General features: G+C 38.5%; 1 protein-coding gene across 5 annotated transcripts in view; it reads left to right on the top strand.

The window, feature by feature from the left end:
- The window catches only part of MST1 (macrophage stimulating 1), a 193,495-nt gene that overhangs the window by 147,340 nt on the left and 33,544 nt on the right, over positions 1 to 12,611 (top strand). For all 5 annotated transcript variants that reach the window (XM_053721135.1, XM_053721132.1, XM_053721130.1 and 2 more), the window contains exons 10-12: positions 6,070 to 6,200; positions 11,543 to 11,642; positions 12,235 to 12,371. In XM_053721135.1, the coding sequence (XP_053577110.1) occupies positions 6,070 to 6,200; positions 11,543 to 11,642; positions 12,235 to 12,371 (368 nt within the window). The remainder of the gene's footprint in view (positions 1 to 6,069; positions 6,201 to 11,542; positions 11,643 to 12,234; positions 12,372 to 12,611) is intronic.

Here is a 12,611-nt window from a genome sequence, read left to right as displayed (position 1 = left end):
AATAGAACATTGAGAAAGGCCTGTACTAAGGTGGAAACGTATTTGTGTAATTTTCCGTGTTCCTCACCCCTGGCACCTAAAGACAACGTATCCGGTTATCAGACAGGAAACAGGTGGATCATACACAGTTTCTATTACTGAGTTTTGGTGGCAGGTTATTGTGTTTAGGGTGGTTCCCTGTTTTTTTTTTTATCTATTAATAAAATTAGTGTTAACTTTGGAATCCATCATGTATGATATCTAGGTAGTGTTTACATCAGAAGTGCTTGGATCAGGACTTCAAGCTCTAAGAGTGGTCCTGGTTTTGGAATTATCCCTGCTAACTAGCTTGCATTGCTTTTTTGACAGTGGTAGTTTTAAACAAGGACCATTGATAGAGCGTGAAGACAAAATGTAGGCACCCATGTTCTACATCCATACCTAGTAGAAGCATTGATATTTTTGGTTGACAAATATAGTTTGTGTTTTATTAAATATAGATGTTCTTAAGATGTTTAGCATCACTGGCTGGGTTAGAAAATCTTTCTGAGAGTGCCTGTCCAAAATGCTTATAATCTAATCTTATAACAAATTATCTTGTATGGAGGTGGAACTAAATATGTTTTGCATTTTACCTTGTGTAAATGTGCCAAGGTTTGCTACACTTGATTTTGGCATTTTTTGTTGTATCCGTTACTGGATATCAGGAAGTCAGTGCCAGTTCTGTACACAGATTTAATAGGAAAATAGGTAGACTCTTTGTTTTTCTAGTGTAACTTTTCTCAATGCTATTTACACATTTCATTACAGTATTTGTCTTTTATTTTTATTTTACGTACTTTCCTATTTTTATCGGACAGATTACATTAGTATTTTATTGAAGGTGGGTTTTCTTTGTATAACTGCCAGCTCTCCAGGATCCCAGATGGATTTGTATTTTTCCTCAGGGTCTTTTGTAAGATATATAAAGACTCTTCTCTCCTTTTCAAAGTTTTAACATTTATTGGAACCAATAAATGTTAAAACTTTGAAAAGGAGAGAAGAGTATTTTTTGTATGCCTAGACACACTTATGACTCAGGCTCTAAGAAGTGATGTTAGAGTGCTAACTTTACATGGAAACGTATATAATATATGTGTGTGTATATATATATATATATATATATATATATATATATATATATATATATATATATATATATATATATATATATATATATATATTATTTTTTTATTTTTTTTTCTTCTACAAGATACGACGAGTCCACTGATTCATCCTTATTTGTGGGATATTATCCTCCTGCTAACAGGAAGTGGCAAAGAGCACCACAGCAGAGCTGTATATATAGCTCCTCCCTTCTCTCCACCCCCAGTCATTCTCTTTGCCTATACTAGTAAGTGAAAGAGGTGTTAAAATGATAGTTTTTAGTTTCTTCAATCAAGAAGTTTTTTATTTTAAATGGTACCGGTGAGTACTATTTTCCTCAGGCAGCATATAGAAGAAGATTTCTGCCCTGAGGTCTATGATCTTAGCAGTTGTCTCTAAGATCCATGTGGGTTCCCACAGAATGGCTGAAGAATACTAGAGAAATCTTCAGTGTGGGGAACGTTTTCATGCTAGAAGCATTGAGGTATGTTCAGTCATTTATTTCTGAGGAGACTGTGATATATCAGAACTGGCTGACACAGTTCCCAAAGAGGGAAGGGGTAAGCAGTAATCCTATAGACATAAGAAAGGGTATTACTGAAATCCTGTGTATTTATTTATTATCAGGGCTAAATGCAGCAAGAAATTATGGCAGCCTGTTTAAGACACTGGGGCAGCTTAACGGTTTTTATTGCAAAACGTTTATATAGCTGGTTGTTGTACATTGTGCTGGGGGTTCACATGGCGTTTATCATACATTTTATGAATGCTTATCCACATGGCTAGTTTTACACCGCTTTACATGCGGTTGTTTAGGCTAAGAGTACATCGTACATGATGGGCGGGGCCTAATTTTCACGCCTCAGATGCGCAGTTAGTTTGTCAAGAAGGACAGCAAACTTCAGCTTCGGTTGGGTCCAAACTGAGTGATTGTCTACCGGAGTGATATTGATCAGTTTGTCAGATCCCTGGGGGCAGGTAGGCACCACAGCAGAGCTGTGGCGAGGTGTAGGGGTTTGCTTAAGTTTTTTCATTCACGGTTTGGTGTTAAATTAATCATTTAGGAGGTTTAATTTGCCCTTGCTTGTGGTGCAATATCCGACTGCAATTTAGGATAGGAATACCTTAAAATTGAACGTTTGTTATAATTTTTAAGCAGATTTGGAAAAATTGTGCGCTTTTTTATTCTTAAAGGCGCAGTACTCATTTTTCAAAAATTTTGTTTTACTCAATAAATAAAGTGTTTAACGACTTTTGTAGTTATTACTAGCCTGTTCAACATGTCTGATATTGAGAAAAGTCAATGCTCTATGTGTTTAGAAGCCATTGTGGAACCCCCTCTTACATTGTGTCCTTCTTGTACTGAAAGGGCCTTACACTGTAAAGAAGTTCTCTAGCGATAATAGAGGTTTCAAAGATAATCTGATGGGCGGAGGCTCACTCTTGCCATCTATCAGCAATCTATATCCCAGGAGTAGAGAACTGGGAAGCGGATTTTCTGAGTCGTCAGACTTTTCATCCGGGGGAACGGAAACTCCATCCGGAGGTGTTTGCATCATTGATTTATCAATGGGGCACACCGAAATTGTATCTGATGGCATCTCGTCAGAATGCCAAACTTCCTCGTTACGGGCCCAGGTCAAGGGATCCCCAAGCAGTACTGATAGATGCTCTAGCAGTACCTTGGTCGTTCAACCTGGCTTATGTGTTTCCACCATTTCCTCTCCTGCCTCGTGTGATTGCAAGAATCAAACAGGAGAGAGCTTCGGTAATTCTAATAGCGCCTGCATGGACACGCTGGACTTGGTATGCGGATCTAGTGGACATGTCCTCTCTGCAACTGTGGAAACTTCCATTGAGATGGGACCTTCTCATTCAAGGTCCGTTCCAACATCCAAATCTAAATTCTCTGCAGGTGACTGCCTGGAGATTGAATGCTTGATTTTATCTAAGCGGGGATTCTCTAAGTTGATTGATACTTTGATTCAGGCTCGGAAGTCGGTCACTAGAAAGATTTACCATAAGATATGGCGTAAATATATTTATTGGTGCGAATCCAAGGGCTACTCATGGAGTAGGGTTCGGATTCCTAGGATTTTGTCCTTTCTCCAAGAAGGATTGGAGAAGGGATTATCAGCTAGTTCATTAAAGGGACAAATTTCTGCTTTGTCAATTTTACTATACAAGTGTCTGGCGAATGTCCCAGACGTTCAGTCTTTTTGTCAGGCTTTAATCAGAATCGATCCTGTGTTTAAACCTATTGCTCCGCCATGGAGTTTGAATTTAGTTCTCAATGTTCTTCAAGGGGTTCCGTTTGAACCCATGCATTCCATAGATATTAATCTTTTATCTTGGAAAGTTGTTTTCTTAGTTGCTATCTCTTCTGCTTGAAGAGTTTCTGAGCTTTCTGTGTTAGAATGTGATTCGCCTTATCTTATATTCCATTCTGATAAGGTGGTTTTGCGTACTAAACCTGGATTCCTTCCTAAGGTTGTTTCAAATAAGAATATTAATCAGGAAATTGTTGTTTCTTCCTTGTGTCCTAATCCTTCGTCTAAGAAGGAATGTTTGTTACATAACTTGGACGTGGTTCGTGCCTTGAAGTTTTACTTACAAGTGACCAAAGATTTCCGTCAAACATCTTCTCTATTCATTGTTTATTCTGGAAAGCGTAGGGGTCAAAAAGCTATGGCTACCTCTCTTTCTTTTGGCTGAAAAGCATCAGCCGCCTGGCAAACGATGCTTCTGTTGAACAGATTTGTAAGGCTGCGACTTGGTCCTCCCTTCATACTTTTTCCAAATTTTACAAATTTGATACTTTTGCTTCTTCGGAGGCTATTTTTAGGAGAAAGGTTCTTCAAGCAGTGGTGCCTTCCGTTTAGGTATCTGTCTTGTCCCTCCCGTTCATCCGTGTCCTGTTGCTTTGGTATTGTATCCCACAAGTAAGGATGAATCTGTGGACTCGTCGTATCTTGTAGAAGAAAAGGAAATTTATGCTTACCTGATAAATTGATTTCTTCTACGATACGACGAGTCCACGGCCCGCCCTGTCTTTTAAAGACAGAATTTATTTTATTTTCAAAACTTCAGTCACCTCTGCACCTTTTAGCTTTTTCTTTCTCTTCCTATACCTTCGGTCGAATGACTGGGGTGGAGAGAAGGGAGGAGCTATATATACAGCTCTGCTGTGGTGCTCTTTGCCACTTCCTGTTAGCAGGAGGATAATATCCCACAAGTAAGGATGAATCCGTGGACTCATCGTATCGTAGAAGAAATCAATTTATCAGGTAAGCATAAATTTCCATATATATAGGCAAACAGAAGATGCACTCACAGGTCTTTTTCACTCTCAAAAAAAGAGTGCATCTTCTGTTTGCCTATTCATCTATATCCTTGCACCCAGGCTGATGCCGAACAGGAGGGCTGAACTGGAATTTGCATATTTTATATATATATATATATATATATATATATATATATATATATATATATATATCTATATATATATATATATATATATATATATATATATATAAAAAGAAAAAAGGTGCAATATGTAAGTACAAACACACAATTTATTCACAGCTTTAACAATTTAAAACTCACAAAGATAACCTCAACGCAAATGAGGTATGATACAGGCACTGGAGAACCATCCAGGTCTCAAAAAATGATGTCCCTTAGTTGATGTCAACCATAGAAAGGATTTGTTTCAGGCGTCCAGGGGTTTCCCTTGTTAACACAGTGGGCTTCTTATCACCGTCAAAGGCTTTCAGATGTATAAGGGTTTAGCGTCCTGTGTAGCAGTCAAAGTACAAACATTCACACTATTTTGGTTCAGCTGTATGCGAGCATTGAAGCCGGCAGCTTGCATCAGCTGTCTGCGGTAGCGTGTGTGGTGGGTGTGGCCTTACGCGTTTCGTGAGGGTTCTCCTTACTTCGTCAGAGGCCCTGAGGAATGGCTAATAAAGGGATTATCTATCTTTTAAAACAATAAATATTCTGGTGTAGACTGTCCCTTTTAAAGGGACTTGAAACCTATTTTTTTTTTCTTTCACAATTCACATAGAGAATACAATTTAAAAAAACTTTCCAATTTACTTTTATTATCAAATTTGCTTTGTTCCCTTGTTGTTCTTTATTGAAGAGATACCTAGAAAAGTAATGTGCACATATCAGGAGCACTATGACAGGAAATAGCGCTGCCATCTAGGGCTCTTGCTAATTTATAACATTGTTGCAAAACTGCTGCCTTATAGTACTGCAGACACGTGCACACTTCTCAGCTTACCTTGCTGCTGCTTTTCAACAAAGGATAGAAAGAAATAAAATGAAGAAAATTTGATACTAGAAGTAAATTGGAAATTTGTTTAATATTATATATCTGAATCATGAATCAATTTTAAATAGAAACATTTTTACAATGTACTTCCATTAGGAAACAAATGCTTCTTGTAAAAGTTATTACTGTTTCGGCAGCATACGCACGTATGCTACAGATTTGAGGTGGTGTGTATTGTATCAGTAAACAGGGCCGGCCCTAGCCATTGCGGGGCCCAAGGCAGGATTCCAAAATGGGGCCCCCTTTCACTCCACCCATATCTCCGCCCATAACTCCGCCCCCCCCAACTCCGCCGACATTAAATATTTAATTTTGTGTCATGAAAGCCACTGCTGACTCCCTGACAAGGTATAGTGTTTGAATGCTGGTGCTGCACAAGGCATTCTCAGCATATTTGGATATGCGACTGGGGGGAAAAAGCAGTAATGACTTTTACTAGAAGCATTTTTGCTAGTGGAAGTATATAGTACATTACTAATATTCACAATTTACATGCACCTATGCAAATTTCAAATTTGACCTTCCTTTCCCTTTTAAAGAAGTCTGTCTGTCGCTACTGTCTTTGCTAGATGAGTATAGCCAGTTATTATCTGTAATTGCAGGGGCCTGGATGAAAACTACTGCCGTAACCCTGATGGTTCTGAAGCCCCCTGGTGTTTCACTACACAGCCTGGCATGAGGGTGGCGTACTGCTTCCAGATAAAGCGCTGCCCCGATGATGTGGAGCAGACAGGTGAGGGCATCTAGGTCATTGTGAAATGTTCTGGAGATATCCAACTCTATTTTTATTTTTTAATTTTATTTAAAGGGACTTTCTAATATTTTTTTTAATTTGTTGCATGTAATAGAGGATCTTGTAAAATGTATTACATTTGTTTTTCCATTTTTTTTTATATGGATGTTCCTCTGCAGAAAACGTTTGTTTGTATGCTTGTAGGGTATGTCACAGTCCACCAATTGAACTGAAGGGGTTTTCCTGGTTAGCCAATGAGATTTGTTTTTATTATTATTTGTTTTTTATTGTCCAAATTAATGCATAACATCGGATTAAGTAATACAATTCAATAGTACATAAGTATGTATAATACCACATAAGCATATTCATACAATTTGGTTTTTGGACATTACATTTTTTTTTAAATTCTAATAATAAACAACTAACAAAAACTAAACAAACAAAATGAAATGTAGGTATCAATGGTTGGTTTAGAACAAATCTGTTATACATGACAGTTCTGATTCCGGTTAAACAATGAAACATATGTGACTTTACATGTCAATTTCATGATACTCCGTTTGTAGTATTGTCTTATTAAATTAGGATCTAATTTAGGTCTATCGTACATTTAACGTGTATTTAACGTTTCTGAAATTTTGAAGCAATATAAGACTCCCAATAAAACATTCTATTATGATATATTTCACAGCGTCTGGTTTTAATGAAATGATATTCCTCCAAACTTAGCATATTATTACTTAAATCTATCTAATTGGTCACTGTGGGTATATCTACAGATTTCCAATTTCTAACTATCACGTACTTTGCAGCGTTACATAGGACATTAAGTAATTTCTTATGTTCATTTGGAATAGAATGTGGGAACCCATGGAATAGCCATATATTTGGTTGTAATGGAATGTTTTGTTTTTTTTCCGTTTTTTTTCCAAAAGAGCTTTATTGAAACATTTAGTGAACAGTTAGCTGGTCAATATACAATTTGCATATACAGAAATGAGCGCCTGAGATTTAACAAAGATAACATTTTTATATCACATTGGCAACTAGTGGAGAGTTGCAAAGACTCTGTCTTGTACAAGCGAGACAGGGTCCCACTCAGTGCAAAATGCCTATCTATTTCTGGCAGCTCTCTTTAAATTAGGTCAACATCAGTAACTGGTTTACAATCCACTATAAACAAAAAACAAGTGAGTTTTAGTATAACTACATGTAGCATCTTGCAGAAAATTAACTAAACGTGCATCAGTCACAGGTTTGCTTCAAATAAGTACAGTTGATTTCTTTTTATACACATATGTGTACCAGAGTGTATATAGGGGTGAACAATAGGTGTATACTAATGCAAGACAATCTATTCCGTGGGGTGTTACGACAGGGAAATATCGTGATATAGGTAAATGGGTGCTCTAAATTACTGAAACAAAGGTTCAGTTAGTGGGTAATCGGGCTTGTAGGTACTCTTCCCATATGAAGCATATTGAATAATAGTCCTCTGTGTGTTTTGTATGAGTATAGTGGTATTTTTCTAAATTAAGTGTGTGAGATACCAGGTTGCTCCAAACAGAGATATTTGGGAGTTCTGTTTTCTTCCAATTTAAGGGAATTAGTCTCTTGGCAGTATTGATCATAATTGTTAGTAGTGTGGATCTAAGTTTGCATTTGATTTTTGGGAGAGAGTTAAAGAGGAAGGTCCATATTGTGAAGGGGAGAGGGATATCTAGAACACGTGTGATTTCAATGGTGATTAGTTTCCAGAAATTTTCAGCTATGGGGCAGGACCACCATATATGAGTGGGGGTACCTAAATCTGAACAGCCTCTCCAGCACTCGGCAGGTGTGCCAGACAATAACTGGTGTAAGCGGTGTGGTGTGTAGTATCATCTGCTTAGAAGCTTCAGGTTAATCTCTAGCATTGAGATAGAAAATGAGGACTTGCTCATGCTGGCAAAGATATGCAGCCATTCTTTGTTGGTGCAGGAGTCACCTATTTCAGTTTCCCACTTTTTAACGTAATAGTAATAATAATAATAATCATTTGCAATTTATATAGCGCTTTTCTTCCTGTGAGACTCAAAGCACTTTACAAATATACCAACATAAGACATAAAAGTTAGGAGTTTCTGAAGGTCAGATAAGTGGACTGAATGCCTGATGGAAGAGGTGGGTCTTTAGCTTTTTTTAAAAGTCTGTAAGGACGGTGCGCACGGTAAAGAGTTCCAGAAAGTAGGGGCAGCGTGGCCGAATATTCTGGAGCCTGAGTTTTTCCTTATTCTTGGCACTGAGAGGAGGGATGTGTTGGCAGACCTAAGTGAATGTGATGGGATGTAGGGTGTCAGGAGCTCTTTCAGGTACTATGGGCCTTGGTTGTTTAAAGCTTTGAAGGTCAGCAGGCCAATTTTAAAATATGTTCGCCATTTAATTGGAAACCAATGCAGGGAGTGGAGAACAGGTGTTATGTGGCAGGAGCGAGTTTGATTGGTCAATAGTCTGGCTGCTGCGTTTTGTACTGTCTGAAGGCGATGGAGTTCTTTTTTTGGGAGGCCCAAGTAAAAAGTGCGTTGCAGTAATCTAGCCTAGAGGATACAAATGCATGGATTAATGTTGGCATATCATCCAGTGGAATTAAGTGTTGTATCCTGGCTATGTAAGATGGTAGAGTAGAAGCGTAGGATGAAAGGATCTGTTGATGTATAAGCGATAGTATACTTTTATTGGGGAAAGTGTGTATACACATGTTTTCAAAGGGCGGGTTAAAGATTTTTTATAGGGATGCGTCTGCAGATAATGCGTTAATTGCAAGTTCGTAAACCAACTATCGAATCGGGGTCCGAGTAAGGTAACAATTTCATTGTGTGGTTTCGGTTTGCCATTATGATGTAGTGTTTATCGGGACCATTTCTATCATGGTGGGATTGTCTGTTATATGTAAAAGAGAGTGAAGTGGGAACAGGGTATTTCCTACTAGTGGTGTTAACGGAGAGTATGTGCTAGAAAAGTGGGGAGATCTTTTGATGTGTTTATCCCACTGTTTGAATGTTTCCTTCACAGATATGGGAGCATTGAGGGGCAGACGTCTGATATTGGCAGGAAGCCAGCAGTGGCCTCCCAGATGGGAGTCGTTAGAAAGAGTGCGCTCAAGCATAACCCACTCTTTCGTACTGCTGTGTTTGCACCAATCAACTATTCTAGTTAAAAAAGCAGACAATCTATAGTACTGCAAATTGGGTACTCCTATGCCTCCTAGGTCTTTGGGACAGTATAAGGTGTTTGTAGCTATACGGGGTCTTTTATAGGACCATATAAAGGAGTTTAGCAATTTTTGAAGTTGGATGTAATTGAATGTTTTTATTCAGTATTCGGGTGGTTTCTGTAGCTATTGCTTTCCAGAAAGGAGTTAACTTGTGGCATGTCCACCAGACGTGTGCCATGTTTCCCACACCATTCTCAAATCTCCAGCACACCTTCTGCCTTTGTGGATATATCTTTTTGAGCCTGCTTGGTGTTAAATACCAACGATGCAGTATTTTAAAATTCATTTCTAAAATTCTACATGATACTGAGGAGTTTTTTATATTACTAAAAAATGTAAGGGATTCTGAGTGTGTTATATCTTTCTCTAATTCGTTACTCCAGGTGGTTAAAAATTGTGGAATATAACCCGGGTTTGTTTGCTGCAATATACCATATATAATGGAGAGAATTTGGCCCATATTTATCAAGCTCCGTTCGGAGCTTGAAGGGCCGTGTTTCTGGCGAGTCTTCAGACTCGCCAGAAACACAAGTTATGAAGCAGCGGTCATAAAGACCGCCGCTCCATAACCTGTCCGTCTGCTATGTGCAGGCAGACAGACATCGCCGGAAATCAACCCGATCGGGTTGATTGACACCCCCCTGCTGGCGGCCCATTGGCCGCGAGTCTGCAGGGGGCGGTGTTGCACCAGCAGCTCTTGTGAGCTGCTGGTGCAATGCTGAATACGGCGAGCGTATTGCTCGCCGTATTCAGCGAGGTCTGGCGGACCTGATCCGCAGTGTTGGATCAGGTCCGCCAGACCTTGATAAAAAGAGGCCTATGTGTTATCTTCCCGGTGTGTATACACAATTTCTCATAGTTTAAGAGTCTTAGAAGATTGAGTTCGTCTTTGTGTTAGTGATGTATGAGTGACACTGATGGTCCTTAAGAATGTTAATCCCTTATTTGAGAGGTCCTGTTGTGTATATTTGGTTGTTTTGGTGGCCAATTGGAATACGTCTAATGTTCTATTTGTGTCTTCTAAGGCTTTTTTAATATAACCCAGACCAAGTGTGAATTCTGGATTGTCAATAAGAGGAGTGAGTGGGGAGTATTGGGATGAGAGAAATGTGAATTCAACCCTAGCTCTGTTCCAAACAGTATTAGTTATTAACTCATTAAAAGAAGTATGTAATGACTTTTTGCCTATGACAGTCCAACACTGCGCTCCAAGGTGATCTGATTTAAAGATAGTATGTTCTAATTCTACCCACGCTTTGCTTTCCTTGTTATGGAACCAATCTACTATTCTCTGTAAAAATATTGCCACCCTATATTTTTGTAGGTCTGGAACCCCTAGTCCTTCCAAATGTGTGGGAAGGGTCATTATTTTTTTATTGATTCTGGCCTGTTTTTTGTCCCATATAAAATTCAATATTTGACGTTGCAACTGTGGGATGTATAGAGGAGTGATAGGTATGGGTAATGCCTGCATTATGTACAGTATTCTCGGCAACACGTTCATTTTTATACTATGTATTTTATCTAGCCAGGAGATCTTTCTGGATCTCCATCTTGATAACAGCCAATGAGATTTTATCCCACAGACCAGTTATGCTCTTCCTGCTCATGTCAGTGAAAAAAGGAGCTCTAACTTTACCTTTTTTTCCCAGAAAAACAAATATTTATAGATATATTTTTAAAGGAACAGCAGTCACAATTAAAATATTATCATTTCAATGTAAAACTATCATCAAATTTGCTTTGTCCTCTTGGTATCCTTTGTTGAAAAGCATACCTAGGTAGGCTCGGGAGCAGCAATGCAGTGCTGAGAGCTAGCTGGCGATTGATGGCTGCACAAATATCCCTCTTGTCATTGGCTCACCTGATGTGTTCAGCTAGCTCCCAGTAGTGAGCCGCCTTAGCTTTACAGAACAGAGGTAAATTGGAAACTTGTTTATCATTACTCTATCTAAAACATCACAATTCAGATTTGACTTTACTGTCCCTTTAAACGGTGCATTTTTATTTGAACAACATTTTGGGGTTTAATTTGCCTTTAACATTTATAGTGGGAGCGCACTAAAGTGTTTTGTTCTTTTTGTAGATTGTTACTATGGCAATGGGGAATTGTATAATGGGAAAGTGAGCAAAACACGAAAAGGAATTACGTGCCGGAACTGGGACGAACGAATGGACCAACTACAGTACGTCTTCTATATCCAGACTTAAGTCGTTATTTGAAGGGACAAAGCCAATAGAATGAGAGCTCAATCCTATTGGCTAATTGGAAAATTACCATCACTTTAAAGAGTGGTCTTATGTGAGCTCAGGAGCGTGCACGTGTCTTAAGCCAGCTGGTAGCAGTGTTTGCAACAATATTTATAGCGGTTACATACATAGTTGCAAACACTGCTGCCAAAAAAGTGTCTGTAGCTTTCTAGACAGCAGTGTTTGCAACTACATATAACATTGCTATAAACATTGTTGCAAACCCTGCTGCCAGATGGCTAAAGACACGTACACGCTCCTAAGCTCACATAGGATTACTCATTAATAGATTCCAAGAGAACTAATCAAAATTGATAAAAAATAAATTGGAAAGTTGTTTAAAATTACATGCTCTATCCAGTCCATTTAAGTTTAATTTTGACTTTACTTATTAGAGGATCGGAAATTAAGGTATTGATCGATTGTATGTTTTGTTGTTGTTTTTTTTATCTGGAACAAGTCAATTTGAACCATGTTGTGTAGGTTTGTTTACACTCTAAGCTGTAAATTTCTCGTTCCTCCATTCAGGGTATCGCTGGAGCAGTCCTCACTTGTACCGCTGGAAAACAATTACTGCCGCAACCCTGACCGAGACAGTCATGGACCCTGGTGTTTTACAATGGATCAAAATACGCAGTTTGATTACTGCGCTATCAAACCTTGCGGTGAGGGAAAAACTGCTGCGCTGTACTCACACTGGGACACTGGGACATTCGCTCTGTCACTATCTGATATATATATATATATATATATATATATATATATATTCTCAGTGTGCCTAATATTGTTTGCAAAAAGCTTGAGGTTAACTTACCATTAGGACAGCCTTATTCATATTTCTTTAAAAGTGAAGGTCCATTTTGATGAATTAGTGCCCAGTTTTTAATAAACCTATTAAAAACAAG

This window comes from Bombina bombina, chromosome 7 (genome assembly GCF_027579735.1).
Source record: "Bombina bombina isolate aBomBom1 chromosome 7, aBomBom1.pri, whole genome shotgun sequence".
NCBI classification, from domain to species: Eukaryota; Metazoa; Chordata; class Amphibia; order Anura; family Bombinatoridae; genus Bombina; species Bombina bombina.
Note: the sequence above shows the minus strand (reverse complement) of the source record. Positions and strands in the feature narration are given on the sequence as shown.